Source organism: Lipotes vexillifer, unplaced genomic scaffold (assembly GCF_000442215.2).
Source record: "Lipotes vexillifer unplaced genomic scaffold, Lipotes_vexillifer_v1.1 scaffold496, whole genome shotgun sequence".
In the NCBI taxonomy this organism is placed as follows: Eukaryota; Metazoa; Chordata; class Mammalia; order Artiodactyla; family Lipotidae; genus Lipotes; species Lipotes vexillifer.
This window is the reverse complement of record NW_006786690.1, coordinates 2718660-2739012: the sequence shown is the minus strand read 5'-3', so window position 1 is coordinate 2739012 and position 20353 is coordinate 2718660. Positions and strand designations below refer to the sequence as shown.

Sequence of the window (20353 nt, the reverse complement as noted above, 5' to 3'; positions counted from 1 at the left end):
TTTTTGTGGTACGCGGGCCTCTCACTGTTATGGCCTCTCCCGTTGCAGAGCACAGGCTCCGGACACGCAGGCTCGGTGGCCATGGCTCACGGGCCCAGCTGCTCTGCGGCATGTGGGATCTTCCCAGCCCGGGGCACGAACCCGTGTCCTCTGCATTGGCAGGCGGACTCTCAACCACTGCGCCACCACGGAAGCCCCATCATTGTAGTTTTGATTTGCATTTCTCTAATGATAAGTGATGTTGAACATCCTTTCATGTGTTTGTTGGCAATCTGTATATCTTCGACAGAGAAATGTCTGTTTAGGTCTTCTGCCCATTTTTGGGTTGGGTTGTTTGTTTTTTTGAAATTGAGCTGCATGAGCTGCTTATATATTTTGGAGATTAATCCTTTGTCAGTTACTTCGTTTGCAAATATTTTCTCCTATTTTCTTCTTGTTTCTGGTTTCCTTTGCTCTGCAAAAGCTTTTAAGTTTCATTAGGTCCCATTTGTTTAGTTTTGTTTTTATTTCCATTTCTCTAGGAGGTGGGTCAAAAAGGATTTTGCTGTGATTTATGTCATAGAGTGTTCTGCCTATGTTTTCCTCTAAGAGTTTGATAGTGTCTGGCCTTACATTTAGGTCTTTAATCCATTTTGAGTTTATTTTTGTGTATGGTGTTAGGGAGTGTTCTAATTTCATTCTTTCACATGTAGCTGTCCAGTTTTCTCAACACCACTTATTGAAGAGGCTGTCTTTTCTCCATTGTATATTCTTGCCTCCTTTATCAAAAGTAAGGTGACCATATGTGTGTGGGTTTATGTCTGGGCTTTCTATCCCATTCCATTGATTTGTATTTCTGTTTTTGTGTCAGCACCGTATTGTCTTGATTACTGTAGCTTTGTAGTATAGTCTGAAGTCAGGGAGCCTGATGCCTCCAGCTCCGTTTTTCTTTCTCAAGATTGCTTTGGCTATTCGGGGTCTTTTGTGTTTCCATACAAATTGTGAAATTTTTTGTTCTAGTTCTGTGAAAAATGCCATTGCTAGTTTGATAGGGATTGCATTGAATCTGTAGATTGCTTTTCGTAGTATAGTCATTTTCACAATGTTGATTATTCCAATCCAAGAACATGGTATATCTCTCCATCTGTTATATCATCTTTAATTTCTTTCATCATTGTCTTATAGTTTTCTGCATACAGGTCTTTTGTCTCCTTAGGTAGGTTTATCCCTAGGTATTTTATTCTTTTTGTTGCAATGGTAAATGGGAGTGTTTCCTTAATTTCTCTTTCAGATTTTTCGTCATTAGTGTATAGGAATGCAAGAGATTTCTGTGCAATAATTTTGTATCTTGCTACTTTACCAGATTCATTTATTAGCTCTAGTAGTTTTCTGGTAGCATCTTTAGGTTTCTTTGTGTATAGTATCATGTCATCTGCAAACAGTGACAGTTTTAATTCTTCTTTTCTGATTTGGTTTCCTTTTATTTCTTTTTCTTCTCTGACTGCTGTGGCTAAAACTTTCAAAACTATGTTGTATAATAGCGGTGAGAGTAAGCAACCTTGTCTTGTTCCTAATCTTAGTGGAAATGGTTTCAGTTTTTCACCATTGAGAACGATGTTGGCTGTGGGTTTGTCATATATGGCCTATATTATGTTGAGGTAGCTTTCCTCTATGCCCACTTTCTGGAGAGTTTTTATCATAAATGGGTGTTGAATTTTGCTGAAAGCTTTTTCTGCATCTATTGAGATTATCATATGGTTTTTATCCTTCAATTTGTTAATATGGTGTATCACATTGATTGATTTGTGTATATTAATGCGTCCTTGCATTCCTAGGATAAACCCCACTTGATCGTGGTGTATGATCCTTTTAATGTGCTGTTGGATTCTGTTTGCTAGTATTTTGTTGAGGATTTTTGCATCTATGTTCATCAGTGATATTGGCCTCTAGTTTTCTTTTTTTATGATCTCTTTGTCTGGTTTTGGTATCATGGTGATGGTGGCCTCGTAGGATGAGTTTGGGAGTGTTCCTCCCTCTGCTATATATTTTGGAAGAGTTTGAGAAGGATAGATGTTAGCTCTTCTCTATATGTTTGATAGAATTCTCCTGTGAAGCCATCTGGTCCTGGGCTTTTGTTTGTTGGAAGATTTTTAATCACAGTTTCAATTTCACTGCTTGTGATTGGTCTGTTTATATTTTCTGTTTCTTCCTGGTTCAGTCTTAGAAGCTTGTGCTTTTCTACGAATTTGTCCATTTCTTCCAGGTTGTCCATTTTATTGGCATATAGCTGCTTGTAGTAATCTCTCATGATCCTTTGTATTTCTGTAGTGTCAGCTGTTACTTCTTTTTCATTTCTAATTCTGATCATTTGAGTCTTCTCCCTTTTTTTCTGGATGAGTCTGGCTAATGGTTTATCAATTTTGTTTATCTTCTCAAAGAACCAGTTTTTAGTTTTATTGATCTTTGATATTGTTTCCTCCATTTCTTTTTCATTTATTTCTGATTTGATCTTTATGATTTCTTTCCCTCTGCTAACTTTGGGGTTTTTTTGTCCTTCTTTCTCTAATTGCTTTCAGTGTAAGTTTAGGTTGTTTATTTGAGATGTTTCTTGTTTTTTGAGGTAGGATTGTATTGCTATAAACGTCCTTCTTAGAACTGCTTTTGCTGCATCCTATAGGTTTTGGGTCGTCATGTTTTCATTGTCATTTGTTTCTAGGTATTTTTTGATTTCCTCTTTGATTTCTTCAGTGATCTCTTAGTTATTTAGTAGTGTATTGTTTAGCCTCCATGTGTTTGAATTTTTTACAGTTTTTTTCCTATAACTGATATCTAGTCTCATAGCGTTGTGGTCAGAAAAGATACTTGATATGATTTCAGTTTTATTAGATTTACCAAGGCTTGATTTGTGACCCAAGATATGATCTATTCTGGAGAATGTTCCATGAGCACTTGAGAAGAAAGTATATTCTGTTGTTTTTGGATGGAGTGTCCTATAAATATCAGTTAAGTCCATCTTGTCTAATGTGTCATTTAAAGCTTGTGTTTCCTTATTTTCATTTTGGATGATCTGTCCATTGGTGAAAGTGGGGTGTTAAAGTCCCCTATTATTGTGTTGCTGTTGATTTCCCCTTTTATGGCTGTTAGCATTTGCCTTATGTATTGAGGTGCTCCTTTATGTTGGGTGCATAAATATTTGCAATCTTCTTGGATGGATCCCTTATAGTAGTCTTTATTTTAAAGTCTACTTTGTCTGATACGAGAATTGCTACTCCAGCTTTCTTTTGATTTCCATTTGCATGGAATATCTTTTTCCATCCCCTCACTTTCAGTCTGTATGTGTCCCTAGGTCTGAAGTGGGTCTCTTGTAGACAGCATAAATACAGGTCTTATTTTTGTATCCATTCAGCCAGTCTATGTCTTTTGGTTGGAGCATTTAATCCATTTACATTTAAGGTAATTATCGATATGTATGTTCCTATTACCATTTTCTTAATTGTTTTGGGTTTGTTTTTGGAGGTCTTTTTCTCCTCTTGTGTTTCCTGCCTAGAGAAGTTCCTTCAGCATTTGTTGTAAAGCTAGTTTGGTGATGTTGAATTCTCTTAAGTTTTGCTTGTCTGTAAAGGTTTTAATTTCTCTGTCAAATCTGAATGAGATCCTTGCTGGGTAGAGTAATCTTGGTTGTAGGTTTTTCCCTTTCATCATTTTAAATATGTCCTGCCACTCCCTTCTGGCTTATAGAGTTTCTGCTGAAAGATCATGTGTTAACCTTATGGGGATTCCCTTGTATGTTATTTGTTGCTTTTCCCTTGCTGCTTTTAATATTTTTTCTTTTTAAAAATTTATTTATTTATTTTTGGCTGTGTTGGGTCTTCGTTTCTGTGCGAGGGCTTTCTCCAGTTGCGGCGAGCAGGGGCCACTCTTCATCGCGGTGCGCGGGCCTCTCACTATCACCGCCTCTCGTTGCGGAGCACAGGCTCCAGATGCGCAGGCTCAGTAGTTGTGGCTCACAGGCCCAGTTGCTCCGTGGCACGAACGGATCCTCCCAGACCAGGGCACGAACCCATGTCCCCTGCATCGACAGGCAGACTCTCAACCACTGCGCCACCAGGGAAGCCCAATATTTTTTCTTTGTATTTGATTTTTGATAGTTTGATTAATATGTGTCTTCACATGTTTCTCCTTGGATTTATCCTGTATGGGACTCTCTGTGCTTCCTGGACTTGATTGACTATTTCCTTTCCCATGTTAGGGAAGTTTTCAACTATAATCTCTTCACATATTTTCTCAGTCCCTTTCTTTTTCTCTTCTTCTTCTGGGACCCCTATAATTCGAATGTTGGTGCGTTTAATGTTATCCCGGAGGTCTCTGAGACTGTCCTCAATTCTTTTCATTCTTTTTTCTTTATTCTGCTCTGCAGTAGTTATTTCCACTATTTTATCTTCCACGTCACTTATTGTTCTTTCGCCTCAGTTATTCTGCTATTGATTCTTTCTAGAGATATTTTAATTTCATTTATTGTGTTGTTCATCATTGTTTGTTTGCTCTTTAGTTCTTCTAGGTCCTTGTTAAACGTTTCTTGTATTTTCTCCATTCTACTTCCAAGATTTTGGATCATCTTTACTATCATTACTCTGAATTCTTTTTCAGGTGGACTGCCTATTTCCTCTTCATTTGTTTGGTCTGGTGGGTGTTTACCTTGCTCCTTCATCTGCTGCATATTTCTCTGTCTTCTCATTTTGTTTAACTTACTCTGTTTGGGGTCTCCTTGTCGCAGGCTGCAGGTTCGTAGTTCCCGTTGTTTTTGGTGTCTGCCCCCAGTGGGTGAGGTTGTTTCAGTGGCTTGTGTAGGCTTCCTGGTGGAGGGGACTGGTGCCTGTGTTCTGGTGGGTGGGGCTAGATCTTGTCTCTCTGGTGGGCAGGGCTGCGTCTGGTGTTGAGGTGTCTGTTAACTTAGTATGATTTTAGGCAGCCTCTCTGCTAAGGGGGTAGGGTTGTGTTCCTGTCTTACTAGTTGTTTGGCATGGGGCATCCAGCACTGGAGCTTGCTGGCCGTTGGGTGGAGCTGGGTCTTAGCATTGAGATGGAGATTTCTGGGAGAGCTCTCGCAGATTGATATTACGTGGGACCAGGAGGTTTCTGTTGGTCCAGTTTCCTGAAGTCGGCTCTCATACCTCAGAGGCTCAGGCCTGATACAAGGCCGGAGCACCAAGACCCTGTCAGCCACACAGCCCAGAAGAAAAGGGAGAAAAAAAGAAAGAAAAATAAATTATTAACATAAAAAAATAATTTAAAAAAAGAGCGAGCAAACCAGTAAACAAATACACCAATGATAACAAGTGCTAAAAACTAAACTAAGATAAACATAAATATCAGAAACAAATCAGTCACAGACAGCAAACCCCAAGTCTGCAGTTGCTCCCAAAGTCCACCGCCTCAATTTTGGGACGATTCGTTGTCCATTCAGGTATTCCACAGATGCAGGGTACCTCAGGTTGACTGTGGGGATTTAATCTGCGGCTCCTGAGGCTGCACGGAGAAATTTCCCTTTCTCCTCTTTGTTTGCCCAGCTCCTGGGGTTCAGCTTTGGTTTTGGCCCCGCCTCTGCATGTAGGTTGCCCTCAGGCATCTGTTCCCTGCCCAGACAGGAGAGGGTTAAAGCAGCGGCTTATTAGGCGGCTCTGGCTCACTCATGCCAGGGGTACGGTAGTCATAATTGGAATGCAGGGCGAGCCTGTGGCGTCAGAGGCCGGCGTGATGTTGCAACAGCCTGAGGCACCGTATGTTCTCCCAGGGAAGTTGTGCCTGGATCATGGGACCCTGGCAGTGGCGTGCTGCACAGGCTCCGGGGGCTGTGGTGTGGATAGTGACCTGTGCTTGCACACAGGATTCTTGGTGGCAGTGGCGGCAGCCTTAGTGTTTCATGCCCGTCTCAGGGGTCTGAGCTGATAGCCATGGCTCGCACCCATCTCTGGAGCTCACTTAGGTGGTGCTCTGCCTACTGTGGGCACACGGGAAAGGAATCCCTTCTCCTTGCGCATCCCGAAACAATGGTCTCTTGCCTCTTCGGCAGGTCCAGACTTTTTCCCGGACTGCCTCCCAGCTAGCTGTGGCACAGTAGCCCCCTTCAGGCTGTGTTCACGCAGCCAACCCCAGTCCTCTTCCTGGGATCCGACCTCCGAAGCCCGAGCCTCAGCTCCCAGCCCCCACCCGCCCCGGCGGGTGAGCAGACAAGCCTCGCAGGCTGGTGAGAGCTGGTCGGCACCGATCCGCTGTGCGGGAATCTCTCCGCTTTGCCCTCTGCACCCCTGTTGCTGTGCTGTCCTCCGTGGCTTCAAAGCTTCCCCGCCCCCCGCCTACCCCTTGTTTCCACCAGTGAAGGGGCTTCCTAATGTGTGGAGAGTTTTCCTCCTTCACAGTTCTGTCCCAGAGGTGCAGGTCCCATCCCTAGTCTTTTGTCTCTGTTTTTTCTTTTTTTTTTGCCCTACCCAGGTACGTGGGTATTTTCTTGCCTTTTGGGAAGTCTGAGGTCTTCTGCTAGCGTTCAGTAGGTGTCCTTTAGGAGTTGTTCCACTTGTAGAAGTATTTTTGATATATTTGTCAGGAGGAAGGTGATCTCCACGTCTCACTCCTATGCCATCTTTTGAAGGTCCCCCCTAGTTTTTTCTCTATATATTTCCTTTTCTTCATCTAGGAACAAACTTACTCTGGTAAGTAATGGTGAAACTAAAAAAACCCCAAGATATTGGAGAATATTCATCTCAAGGCATGAATTCTATGCATTTTGTTTTTCCTAGATATCACTTAAGGGAAACATTTGAATGAATTTGAATGAATTCTTGAATATTTATTGAAGACCTTTTATGAAAAAAACCAAAGATGCCCTGAAAATTTTAGCCATTGCTTATTCAGTTTCATTTTTCTCACACTGCAGTTCTTGAAATGTTAAGTTTCTGCAAAGCATCTGTAAAAATGAGCCTTTGTGGGTCAGATGAAACACCTGAGACCTTAGAGTGCCAGTGAGGACTTGAAGTTGAAGAATCTTAGATTCTATCTGGTGCTGACTTGATAACAACTTCTAAGTGAGTCACTTCAATACGTACAACTTGTCCATTTATTTGACGTCTACTGATCTGTTAGGGGCATTAAAGTTTCTTCTCAAATTTACTTTCACTTGGAGTAAGGACCTAACATGATTGTGCTTTATCTCAACAGTTAATCCTGAAAATAGTTTTATCATCTATAAAAAAAAATCTTTATAGCCTTTTAGCAGAAACAAGAAAGACTATTCGCTAGTCATTAATATTAAGGAAAATTGGTAAACATATGCCTGGTTTCACTTTACTTACATACCTCTATATTAATCAGGTTTCTTATTACCAGTTAATACTAGATAACCAGTTTTGAACCATCAGACTCAAATAGAGTTTAAAACTGCAATTTCATCACTTTGTATAAAGTTTAGTTCACTGTCACACCCATTATTTGATTTGATCTTTACAGGCAGAGCCAGTCTTATATCCATAGTACAAATGAGGAAATCTAGACCCAAAGAGGTTGTGATTTACGTAGTCACATAGCTGGTGAATGGCAGAACCGTTCAATTTGGGACTTTAACCAGGTCCTTTTATATTCGGTCTTTGGTTCTTTCTTCTCTACCATGCTAACTTTATCCCTCCTCTAATAAATATTTTTGTTTTGAGATCTTGAAAGCTGTCATAATTTATTATAGAAGTAATATCTGCTATTTATTTTGCTGCCCTCCCTTATGGGTTATTTTAAAGCATTGATTTCTTTCTTCTCCCTTACCTAAATCCACCCTGTTCATGAAAAAGTTATTACCTTATATTTAGGCATTAATGGACTGTTTGTTAGTCATAAAAATGTTGGTGAATATATTTTATAACTTTGGAATGAGAAAAGTGTCTTCCAGGTGATCACAGTTTGTGTATGATGAGATTAAAGAACATTCTTATTCATCACTGGCATTGATAGGAAATGTGTGTATTCTCTTTCTCTTGTGTACTTTATAGAGTTTTATTAGCCCTACTTGCTGTGGTGAGATACTGTTGTTCTTGCTTACCTTTGTGCTACCTTTTTATTTTTATTTTTATTTATTATTTTTTATTTTTCGGTACGTGGGCCTCTCGCTGTTGTGGCCTCTCCCGTTGCAGAGCACAGGCTCCGGACGCGCAGGCTCAGCGGCCATGGCTCACAGGCCCAGCCGCTCTGCGTCATGTGGGATCTTTCCAGACTGGGGCATGAACCCGTGTCCCCTGCATCGGCAGGCGGACTCTCAGCCACTGCGCCACCAGGGAAGCCCTGTGCTACCTTTTTAAACTTTAAAGTGTTAGGATTTGAATATAAACCCTAAACTGTTAGGATTTCTAGACTCTTGATTATGTACAAGGTCTTCCTGAGTTGAGTAGGAAGTAAATTATAAGTGGGAACAAATGTGAGTCTGAGTGAGAACATGAGTGGGTGACTTGAAGATTAGAGATGACTGTGGTCTTGGGCATGCTGGACCCTTTAGTGATCAAAAAACAGGTGGTTAAGATGATGAGTAAGAAGGAATAACAAAAAGAAACCAATGAAATGTGGAATTCCCTGGCAGTCCAGTGGTTAGAACTGCGCACTTTCCTTGCTGAGGGCCCAGGTTCAGTCCCCTGTCAGGGAACTAAGATCCTGCAAGCCGCATGGTATGGCCAGAGGTGGGGAGAGAAAAACAGTGAAATGAAAAACAGAACAGGATTAGTTCTGACTTGGAGCTGAATACTTATAAAAGTTACTGAATCCTTATAGGCATACCTCATTATTTAAATAAATGTGCATCTGGAAGACTTACTCAAGTTTCATGTATTCCAATTATTTTGTGCTCAACTTTACCTTGTCCAACCAAGGAATGCTCAGTAAAATAATCAAGAGTTGAAAATCAAATGAGATTTTGACTTTAAAAAGTTCTCTTTCGGAGGTTAGGTTTTTGTAGCAGTTGATAGTCTTATTTTTCTTTGGCTTGGGAAAGAGATAGGCTCTAGAACTTGAGTAGAGGGAGGATCTGAGTTAGAACATTTGGACTAATTGGATAATTAATAAGTCTTTATGTATTTGATTGGAATGTAGTAATAGATGAGGCACTTTCCAAACCTAAATTGAGAGAGAGACAAGGGGGTGTGTGCAGGGCAATGGGAGGGAAAGAAAGGTAGAAAGAGAGAGAATTGATACAAATAAGACCATAATTGAAAATCTGGGCTGAGTATAGATTTTAGGGTACACTCTATTTTAAAAATTCTTTTTAATGACAAAGTATTTCACCTTCATGATACACTTAAAGATATCCTTTATTTATTCAAATTCCATGCATTTGTGGTAAGGATGGAAGGAAGGAAGGTCTATAGTAGGGGGAAAAGTTCTTTGAAGCAATATATTATATTATAATATTTTTTTAAGTTTAAGTTTTTTAAGTTCATCTTTTTAATTATGAAAGTATTCAAACATATACACAGAAAGAATAAACTTCCCCATAACTTCAGTTCTGTTAAGATTTTGCTCCCAGTTGCTTTGTCCCCTTTTTGCTGCTTGTTCTTTCTTTTCTTTTCTTTTTTTCCCCTGAAATATTTTAAAGCATAGCCCAGGAATCCTGTCATTTCACCTCTACTGATTTCAGTGTACATCTCCAAACAATAATGACAGGTCCTTAACTATCCACAATGCCATTATAACATCTAGTTCCCAGTATACAATCCAGTTTCCCCAGTTGTCTCCAAAATATCTTATCTTTGGCTGGTTTGTTCAAATTCGGATTCAAACAAATTCTACTCATATTTGGTTGTTATGTCTCTTAAATTTTTCTTAATCCACAACAATCCCTTCAAACTTGCATTTGTGGCTTTTTGTCCCCATGCCATTGACTGGTAGAAATCTAATTAGTTGAACTGTAGACTGCCCCAAATTCTGGAGTTGGCTGATTGCTTCCTTGTGGTATCATTTAACTTTGTTCTGTAACTCCTTGTGTTTCCTGTAAATGAACTTTTTGGCCCCAGGACCCGTTTATACACTTAAATTATTGAGGACCTCAAAGAGCTTTCAGTTATTATTGATTTTACTATATTAGAAATTAAAACTGAGAAATTTAAAAGATTTACTAATTCATTTAAGTAAAACAATCATGAACTCATTGTTATCACAAAGTTTTTTAAGAATTATAAATATCTGGGGCTTCCCTGGTGGCGCAGTGGTTAAGAATCCGCCTGCCAATGCAGGGGACACGGGTTCGAGCCTTGGTCCGGGAGGATCCCACATGCCGCGGAGCAACTAAGCCCGGGCGCCACAACTACCGAGCCCGCGTGCCTAGAGCCCGTGCTCCGCAATAAGAGAGGCCACCGCGGTGAGAAGCCTGTGCACCGCAACGAAGACCCAACACAGCCAAAAGATAAATAAATAAATATTAAAAATAAAAAATTCAAAGCTTGATTTGATGCAGAAAAAAAAAAAAAATCTGTATTTTCCAAAACAAAATTAGTGAGAAGAGTGGCATTGTTTTATAGTTTTGTACCTATCTAATGTCTGCCTTAACAGAAGACAGATTCTCATATCTGCTTCTGTATATATTACCTTGTGATGACACACATCAAGTAGCCTATGGGAAACTCCACTATACAGGCATGAGAGAATGAGAGTGAAAAAGGTAAATGATGTCAGTATTATGCGAATGGTTTTGACCTCATGGACCTTCTGATGAAAGGGTCCCCTAGATCACAATTTTAGAGACAGCTGCCCAAGGAGACTTAATTTTAGCGTCGGGTTTGACTTATTTGGTAAGAATATTTCATAGGTGGTGATGTATGCCTCATATTTTATCATTAGGATGCACACCATATCTGTCATGTTATTGACTCTAGGATTCATTGGTAGGCTTAGGTGAGCCATTTTGCTTTTTAATAGGGTAGCATACAGTTTCACCATTTTTATCAGTGTTCTGTGTATTTTCAGTTTCTCCTAATTCGTAGGAGGAAAATTTCTTCATTATTTAATTTTGAATTTCTTTGATGATTGGGTTCTTGGGCATTTTTCCATGTGTTCACTTACCTATTGCTTATCAATTTATTTTCACCCATACCTACTTGAATTTTTGATGAATTTGGACAAAATCCTTCTTATTTACTATCATATTTTTTTCCATTCTATGTTGCCTTTTACCTTTGCTTATGCTATTTTTTATATATTGAAGTAATTTTGATATTAGATAGTTGTCTTTTTCATTGTTAAGCCTGGACTTGTAGGAAAATGGAGAAGGAGCATCTGAATTTGAAATCTTACGGAAAAGGACTGTAGGAATCAGCTGCTCTTCTTCCTTATTAGAAAAAAGAAAAGAAAAGGAAGGCCTAGAGAAGTAGAGAAGTTACAGTTTGCCCGTCTTTACACAGTGCGTTGGTGCCAGAGTTGAGACTAGAGACTGACCTTCCCAAGTCTTCTTCCCCTCATTCCACCTGCATTTCTAATAAGTACCTCAGTTACATTTGGAATGAGAATGAAGAACTTTGTCTTGGGTTAAAATCAAAGACTTGAAATTTTTTTATCCTAAATTATGTGCTTTGTGGATGTTTGCTTCTTACTAGAGTACTATTGTGGCTGTTATACTTAGTGGAAAAAATACTATTTCTTATTCTTTTTATATATTTTAAAATTTAGAATCACTCTGAGAATGTAAAGTATTGTTGCTTCTCAGTTAGAGTAAAAAATGACCTGATTTTGACCACTGTTTTGTCTAACAGGAAGCCTGCAGACCTGCAGAACTTGGCTCCGGGGACCCACCCACCATTTATAACTTTCAACAATGAGGTCAAAACGGATGTAAATAAGATTGAAGAATTTCTTGAAGAAGTCCTATGCCCCCCCAAGTGAGTATTGAAGAAAATATGCATGGAAATATTGCCATCTCTTTAAAGTTTGTCTTATCTGGCTGTTAGAGACATTTCTCCTGATTGTACTTGAGTTAAATTGTCACAGCATTAAGTTGGAATGACTAGCACTTCTCTTCATACATTACAATGCTACACAGATGACAGAATTGGCTGCCAGGTAGGCCAGTAAGCCACACTAAGAAAGGTAGGAATCTGATTAAGCTATAGAATACCTGGTGAAAGTAGGTTTGGGACACATGAGATAGGTCAGGAAAGACTGGTTATTTGAGGTCCCAAAATGAGAGAGAAGTTTAGGGAGAAGAAAAGATGGGGAAATACAGGTTCAAACTGAACCCAGCCAGAATATCTAAGCAGGAGTGTGGTACAGGTTGCTGGGAGATTTCCTATCAGGCCATTTTAAAGGTAACTTTCTGAAGTTACCAAGGGAATTCACTTTTTTTTTTTTTTTTTTTTTTGCAGTATGCGGGCCTCTCACTGCTGTGGCCTCTCCCGCTGTGGAGCACAGGCTCCGGACGCGCAGGCTCAGCGGCCATGGCTCACGGGCCCAGCCGCTCCGCGGCATGTGGGATCCTCCCAGACCAGGGCACGAACCCGTGTCCCCTGCATCGGCAGGCGGACACTCAACCACTGCGCCACCAGGGAAGCCCTGGGAATTAACTTTTTAGATTGTGTCCCTGGGATTCCATTTTTATTTATGTATTTCTTTGAGGTATTCTGGATCCCCCAGTCTTGCCTATTAGCCCACATGGTTAATGAGTTTAAAGTACTCAACTATTTACTGTATTGTGAGGTGTAGTTGAGGAATAGATGTACTGTAATGACAGTTACCTAAATGGCAACTATTCGTCATAATGTAATCTTGGCATAGGTTCAAAGCATCATTGGTTTCTTTTAGGCTTTTCCAGTTACATTATATCCTGAAAACTGGAATGTTTCTTCTGGCCCAAAACCTTTTCTTGTTAGTTGTTTTTCACGTTCCATATATACAGATAAATTTCCCTGAATTGGGATTAATGGGTCAGAGAGTTCTAAAATAATAGTTAATCATTATTCATTCCTTCATTCATTAGTTTATCCTGCAAATGGTTACTGGGCAACAAAGCCCTATGGATATAATAGTTAATAAGATAGTTCCTGCTCTCAAGAAGTGCAGTCAAATATGTATGAAGAGATAGTGGTGCTGTGGGAGAGTGAGTAGAATCAGAAAAGGCTTTATAGAAAGAGATAACACTTGAACTGAGCTTTAATTGAAAAAAAAAATGTGGCCTTTAGCAGGTGAGTGAAGGGATGACAGACGTTCCAAGCAGAAAAATAGTTTTGAATAAATAGGGTTTTTTGGGGGGACCTAAAGCTGTGGCTGGAGCATAGCATGCAGGGTTGGGGATGGTAGGCAGGAAGGCTGCCAGGAGACATATGAATAATGACACCTCTGTCTACAACTAGCCCATCTTTAATTGTGAACAGAATTGCCCTCTGTTTAGCAATCTTATACTAAGCTTAAAATTCATTTTCTTTTATTTTTTTAAAGCATTGACTAATTTAATCCTCACATCCACGGTGGCATTGGTACTTTTGTTTTTAATTAATTAATTTATTTTTGCTGTGTTGGGTCTTCGTTTCTGTGCGAGGGCTTTCTCTAGTTGTGGCAAGCGGGGGCCACTCTTCATCGCGGTGCGCGGGCCTCTCACTATCGCGGCCTCTTTTTTTGCGGAGCACGGGCTCCAGACGCGCAGGCTCAGTAGTTGTGGCTCACGGGCCTAGTTGCTCCACGGCATGTGGGATCTTCCCAGACCAGGGCTCGAACCCGTGTCCCCTGCATTAGCAGGCAGATTCTCAACCACTGCGCCACCAGGGAAGCCCCAAAATTCATTTTCTTAATTGTGTATTCTAAAGCTTATTCTCTGCCTTCCTTCCTGTCTTTCTAAGACCCTCAAACTTCTTTTTTTTTAATTTTTATTTTTTGGGGTGTAGTTGCTTCACAATGTTGTGCTAGTTTCTACTGTACAGTGAAGTGACTCAGCCATATGTAAGCCTCAAAACTTTTTTATCTCTACTGTCCAGGAGTCCTAACCTTCCTTCCATCCCTTGTAAAGTTTCTCTAGACCAACATTAATAAAACCATATTTGTCTTTTCCTCCAGGCCATGTATATAGTTAGAATAATGATAAATTGAAACTGGGATCCTTGTAAAAATATAAATTGAAGCTGTATACACATAAGTGAGGAACTATTATGAACATGCATTCAGCTTAGTAGAAATAACTTTTCAGATATTGTTTTGCATCATAGAACTTACTGGATCTCTTTTACTCTTTTTATGTATATTTTACCCTTTTTATTCTTAAAGTCTGTCAGCTCTAAGGAAAGCTCCATATTTGCCATCTTATCCTCAGACACTAATGGAAGTGATCTTCCTCTCATAACTGTAGATCATTGTATCAACATTAAATTATAAATAGAGAAACAGGGCTTCCCTGGTGGAGCAGTGGTTGAGAGTCTGCCTGCCGATGCAGGGGACACGGGTTCATGCCCTGGTCCGAGACGATCCCACATGTCGCGGAGTGGCTGGGCCCGTGAGCCATGGCTGCTAAGCCTGCACGTCTGGAGCCTGTGCTCCGCAACGGGAGAGGCCACAACATTGAGAGGCCCGCGTACCGCAAAAAAAAATAATAATAATAAAAAAATATATAGAGAAACAGTTTGAATGACATTCATTCTCTGTGAAGGAAGCTGTATGTTGTTTTAAAGCATTGTCTAAAATGTTTGTTGTGTAAATCCTTCCAAGGATATTTACGTTTTTGAAATCAGTATGCTGATAACATTATATACCATTTCAGTAAAATGGGCATTTTCTCATATTCTCTTCTAGCCTTTTTCTTCAACAATAGCAGCAATAACAGCAACAAAAATAATTTTCATTATTCTTTCTTATTTTTCTCAGAGGGAATAAATATTAACAGAAGTAGTAGAACTAATATCCAAATATTCATTTTTTTGGCATCCAGTACTCTGTAAGACACCATAGCTTTTTGAATTGGACCTTGAAAATAAACATTTTCACATTGCTTTTTTTTGTTTTCTTTATTTTTTTGGCTGTGCCATGTGGCTTGTGGGATCTTAGTTTCCCAGCCAGGGACTGAACCCAGGCCTTTGGCATTGAGAGCGTGGAGTCCTAACCACTGGACTGCCAGGGAATTCCCTCATTTTGCTTTTCATATATAGAAAATTTAGCTTCATTTCATTTGGGCATATTCATAGAGATACTCTAACCAGGAATGATCTTTTCTTTCAGTTTAAATAATTTAATTTAAAACTTGGAGATCTTTCTGTTATAAAGGGTTCATAATCCACTAAATTCTCTCTGTGGTTAATTTTCCTTGTTTTTATGTTGAAGTTTATATGCTGAAGAGTTTCTAAATAAAGTTTAAAATTTTACTTTATATAGAAGGGAGTATTTTTGATGTTACTAATGCCTCTGCTATTATTAACTAACATTCAAGTGCTAATTATGTGCCATGCACTGTGCATTGTGGATTATTTTGTGGATTATCTCAATTCTCTCAAAGACTTTATGAAAAAACTGAAGATAAGTAATCCAAATAATTTGTCCAAGATTTCACAGTTCATGGTGGCAGAGCTGGCATACTTACTTTCAAAGCCAAGTAAAAACAAAAACCTATGTTTGACTTTTATAAAAGGTAAAATGTGAGTCTTTAATTGTAATTGTGCTTTAGTGAGTACAAAATTGAAGGCTAGCTCAAGTTTAGAGGAAGGGTAATATAGAAAGCAAAGGTAGTTTGTTTTACTGTGATGACCAAGTGGGACTGAAGGTGGTTTTCAAACTTAATTTAATGAATCCTTTTTTAAAAGTAGGTGAGGTTTAACTTCTGTTGAGTTTTTATTTATATGCATCGGGACAGCATGTTTGGATTGGGAGTACCTTGCCCTTAGTGGGCTCTGTAACACATAATGTGAAATGCGGATCAAACAGCAAATTCTCTGTCATGCAGAATTGCTTCTAGAGGATGAGAGGAGGAAGTGTTTCTGGGACCACCACATACATTCTTCTTCCTTTCTTCTGTTATAGGGCAGCCAGGGGCTGTCTGCCTTTTCTCTGTAGGATAAGGAGGTCTTCAGGTCTTTAGCTGACCCTACTCACACTGATTGTAAGCCTTCTTGTTTCCAGATAGGATGAGGACAAAAGGCAGAAGAGTTGTACAAGCTGGTGGACTAGAATCTAGCATTTCTAATAACATGTTTTTGGCATTTGATGATACTGAGAACAGAGGGGTTTTTATGTGAGCATTTCTGATTTAATCATGACAAATACAAATACAGGCAACTGTCTATTCTAGAGTTGTTTAGAATTTAGAGACTAATGAAAAGATAAAACCAAGGAACTTTTGCCGGTTTAGGTAACTATAGGTTTTAAAGAAGAAACTATCTGTCTTCTCTTATGGGGATATTTTTTTCAGTTTCCCTTGCTTGAAAGAAGGAACTACTTTGCCCAAAAACAGCTTTCAAAAAAACTTTGAAATTTGGGTTTTTAACTGAAGCAGGCTTGTATACTTGGCTAACTTACTGATAAAAGGATAGAGGAAGCTAGATAATTTTGGAGAAGAGTTCTATAAACCGTTAAGCGTTTTTTTTTTTTTTTTTTTTTTTTTTTTTTTGTGGTACATGGGCCTCTCACTGTTGTGGCCTCTCCCGTTGCGGAGCACAGGCTCCGGATGCACAGGCTCAGCGGCCATGGCTCACAGGCCCAGCCGCTCCGCGGCATGTGGGATCTTCCCGGACCGGGACACAAACCTGTGTCCCCTGCATTGGCAGGCAGGCTCTCAACCACTGCGCCACCAGGGAAGCCCACCTTTTTTTTTTTTTAAAGAGAAATATAACGAAACTTGAGTTTACAGGGATAATTTAATAGACTGTATGACCACACTTTATTCTTACATTAACACAAGGAAGGAGAAAATGTTTGAGATCTTTCTTAAAGGATGGAAGTATTCTTAGCTAGTCTACCATTAATAATAGTCAGTGATGTAATACAGGATGTGATAAAGGACTGATCTGAAAGTCTAAATACCCTGGATGGGCATGTCTATTCTGTTGTTGACACATAGCCTTTTATTAATTATTTGCCTTCCTTTTGTTAAATGTTTAAGTGAATGCTCATAATAATTGAAAAGTATTGCTTTATCAAGCAGTTTGCTAAAACTACTAATAATGAATTATTAAAATCCAGTGTTTGGGGGGAATGCAAAAAAAAGTTGACAGCTGATTTTGGACCTGCCAGTTTAGCGTTTGATTTATCTTTTAGAACTTGATCTTTAATAAAACAAAAACAAAACAACACTGGACCTGGGGACAGGAGATGTGAGTTTCAGTTTGACAATACTTTTAACTAGTCCAGTGATTTGGGGGCCAAATATGTAAGCTTTCTGGAATATAATTTCCTTTTAGGCAAAATGAGAGATTGAGGTGAGTGGTCTCTTGTAACTATAGTATTGTATGCATCAAATTAATAGTACAAATTTAATTGTCTTGGAGGAGGAGAATAGGACATGTTTAACCTGCTTTAGAGAACACTTTTTCTTAAGAATTGTAACAGCATCTATTTCCATATGAATAAAGGATATGCTGATTGCAAGTCTTTAATTTTTACCTGTTCATTAAAACAGATCTCTAGTAAGCATGCTTCTGTGTGTTGATCATTGCAACCCCAGTACTTAGTACAATTCCTGACACATGGTAGATACTTAATAATTAGAATAAATGAATGTATGCATGAATAATGAATATATAAATAATCTGTAATTCAAGCCTACTTTTCTATAAGTTATTATGAGAATTATGAAGTTAACTTTATTAGAAAAAGTTGATACTGCTAAATATTGGTTGGGGAAAAGAAGAGTAAATTTGGAAACTTGGCTAGAGGAAGTCATAGATATATTGAAGAGGCACTTCAGTATATTTTGTTCCTTGCACTGTTTTTTGTTTGGAATGAGTCAGTGAAGCTACTGTATTATAAGCGGTGGAAACATTTAAATTAGAGGCTGGTTGTTTTCATAGTCAAGGGAAATTCAGGAATGTTGAAGCTGGAATTAACTGTTTCAGCTCAGGCAGGGAAAATAAAAAGAGAGAGAAGGTAAAGTTTTCTATAGTTAGCAGGAAAAAAAATACATATATATACACACATACACATATATATATAATATACACATACATACACACACAGGTGAAATTTACTATAATCATTCACTGAAAAGCTTGTTATGTACTTAATTTTATTTCTAATTATGAAGAACTCTTTAAGCTTATAAATATTAAACAGGAAAATAACTTGAGCATGTTGGTATTCAATAGATATTTTATATTCTCCTTACCAATATAAGTACTATGTCTAATTTAGAAGATATATCTTTTCTTGAATTTAAAATGGCAAACATAAAAGATACGAATATAAAAACTAACCTGAAACTACAGCTTACAACTGAACAAATTTTTTTCTAAAAATACCTCACTTTCATTTTTAATTTAAAGAAAAGTAATAAGACAGCATCTTAAAATATATGAATAAATCTAAACTAGTTCAATGTAAGATTTTTTCCGTAGTCTTACCGGCCCCCAGGCCGTTCTGCAGGGCTTTTAAGCTGATGAGTCTTCCCTAAAGTGGTGCTCAAGAGTCTAGACTTCTCTAGTCCTGACTTCCTGGAGCTGATACAAGCTCTGCGGAAGGGAGAAGTAAAGGATTGGGCTTTTTCACATGTATTTTCCAATTTGAGGAAGAAATAAACATTGGGTATGTGTGTTTGAAAATTTAAGTATATGAAATACACATTTGTGTGTATTTTTTTAAAAAAGCTGTTGTGTCATGAATGTCTTTTCTCAAAGCAGAAAGACTTTGTAACAACACAACAGAGCACTTGTTAGCAAAATTCCTGATGTCTTATTTTTCTGTTGCTCATTGTCACCCTTACAATATTTAATATATGGGAGGTTTTGGAAAATCCTGAGTGTAGGAAAGTGAGTGATCGGCCTCCTGCTGTTTTTGTCCTTAATCTACGCTTGGGCAGCTTAGACTCTTCCTACTGTCACGGTTCTGTGGTACTGCTTTACATGGCTGGCTCAGTGTGTGGCATACCAAAGATCTGTCTGTTTGGCATTCCTATTTGAGAAAGGTCTACAGTTGAAATGTGGCTAGTGTAACTGAGGAAATGAATTTTAACTTTATTATGATTAATTTAAATTCATATTCAGATAACCACAAGTCACTAATGGCTACCATCTTGGACAATTCAAATGTATAATATTTCCATCATCACAGAACATTCTCTTGGACAGCTCTGCTCTAGAGTTCTCTTTCTAAGACGCCCATGGGCTTGGCACAAGTCTCTGAACAAGTAGACTGTTTCCCCAGCATTCTAATTTATAAAGTGGAGGTGGAGTGTGGATGAGCTTTGGTTGCCAAGAATATTAATATGTGAACAAAAACACTGTGTAGAACTTTGTTTCCTAAGGAAAAAACACATCTTAAAAATATCATGGAAAACAGATGATGGCATTTCTTAGAGTAATAACTGTTAAAAGATGTCTAGTAACTGCTAGCACAATGGTTTGATTGAGAGAATTTATGCTAATGTATCTTCGGAGGATCTATAATCCGTTATTACATTTTTCATTTAGGTACTTAAAGCTTTCACCAAAACACCCAGAATCAAATACTGCTGGAATGGACATCTTTGCCAAATTCTCTGCATATATCAAGAATTCAAGGCCAGAGGCTAATGAAGGTAAAAAAACCCAAATGATTGAATTAGCACTGTAGAACCATTCCCCCCTCCCCGCAAAAATACCCCAAAACAAAACAAAAATAGGAACAAAGACCAAAAATCCCTATTATGACAGTGATTATAAATGATTACTTTGGAGGCCAGACATTCCCATAAGTATCAAAAACTGGCTTTCAGAGTTGATCAGAGATTTGAGGATAAACCAGGATAAGTCCTTAAGTTGCTTTTTTCTCTGTTTCTTGCTAGTGGGACCGTGCCTAGCATAAAGTAGATGTGTGATAAAATGTTTATTGAATAAATTTGTTCTCATATTCTTCTGAGAAGTTACCACTAAGGGAGCTATACAGAAAACTACGGCCTCAGGAACAGTGGCCTGGGTGGTTGAGGAGGTTGGAATAGGTGGATGCAGTGCAATTTAAAGTGTTTCCAAATCTTTGTTTATTATCTGTGCCAGCAACCTGAAGTCAGCCTGGGTGGATTTTTGTGCTAATTACCCTTAAGAGCAGTTTTTGGAGTTGCTTTAAGAGAGGTTTGGACTCACCAGCCTTCCAAATTTCTCCATATCCTAAAATTAAAATTTTAGTTTCAAGTCATATTTTCATGGTGAGAATTGTTTAGGTAGTACAGATGCAACTTCCTTCTTTTATTTATTAAAAGACACTG

At 38.7% G+C, this 20353-nt stretch overlaps 1 protein-coding gene across 1 annotated transcript in view; it reads left to right on the top strand.

Annotated features, from left to right (window-relative positions):
* Positions 1-20353, top strand: part of CLIC4 (CLIC family member 4) — an 83845-nt gene that overhangs the window by 47922 nt on the left and 15570 nt on the right. The window contains exons 3-4 of the mRNA XM_007459149.1: positions 11748-11873; positions 19584-19690. Of these exons, the coding sequence (XP_007459211.1) occupies positions 11748-11873; positions 19584-19690 (233 nt within the window). The remainder of the gene's footprint in view (positions 1-11747; positions 11874-19583; positions 19691-20353) is intronic.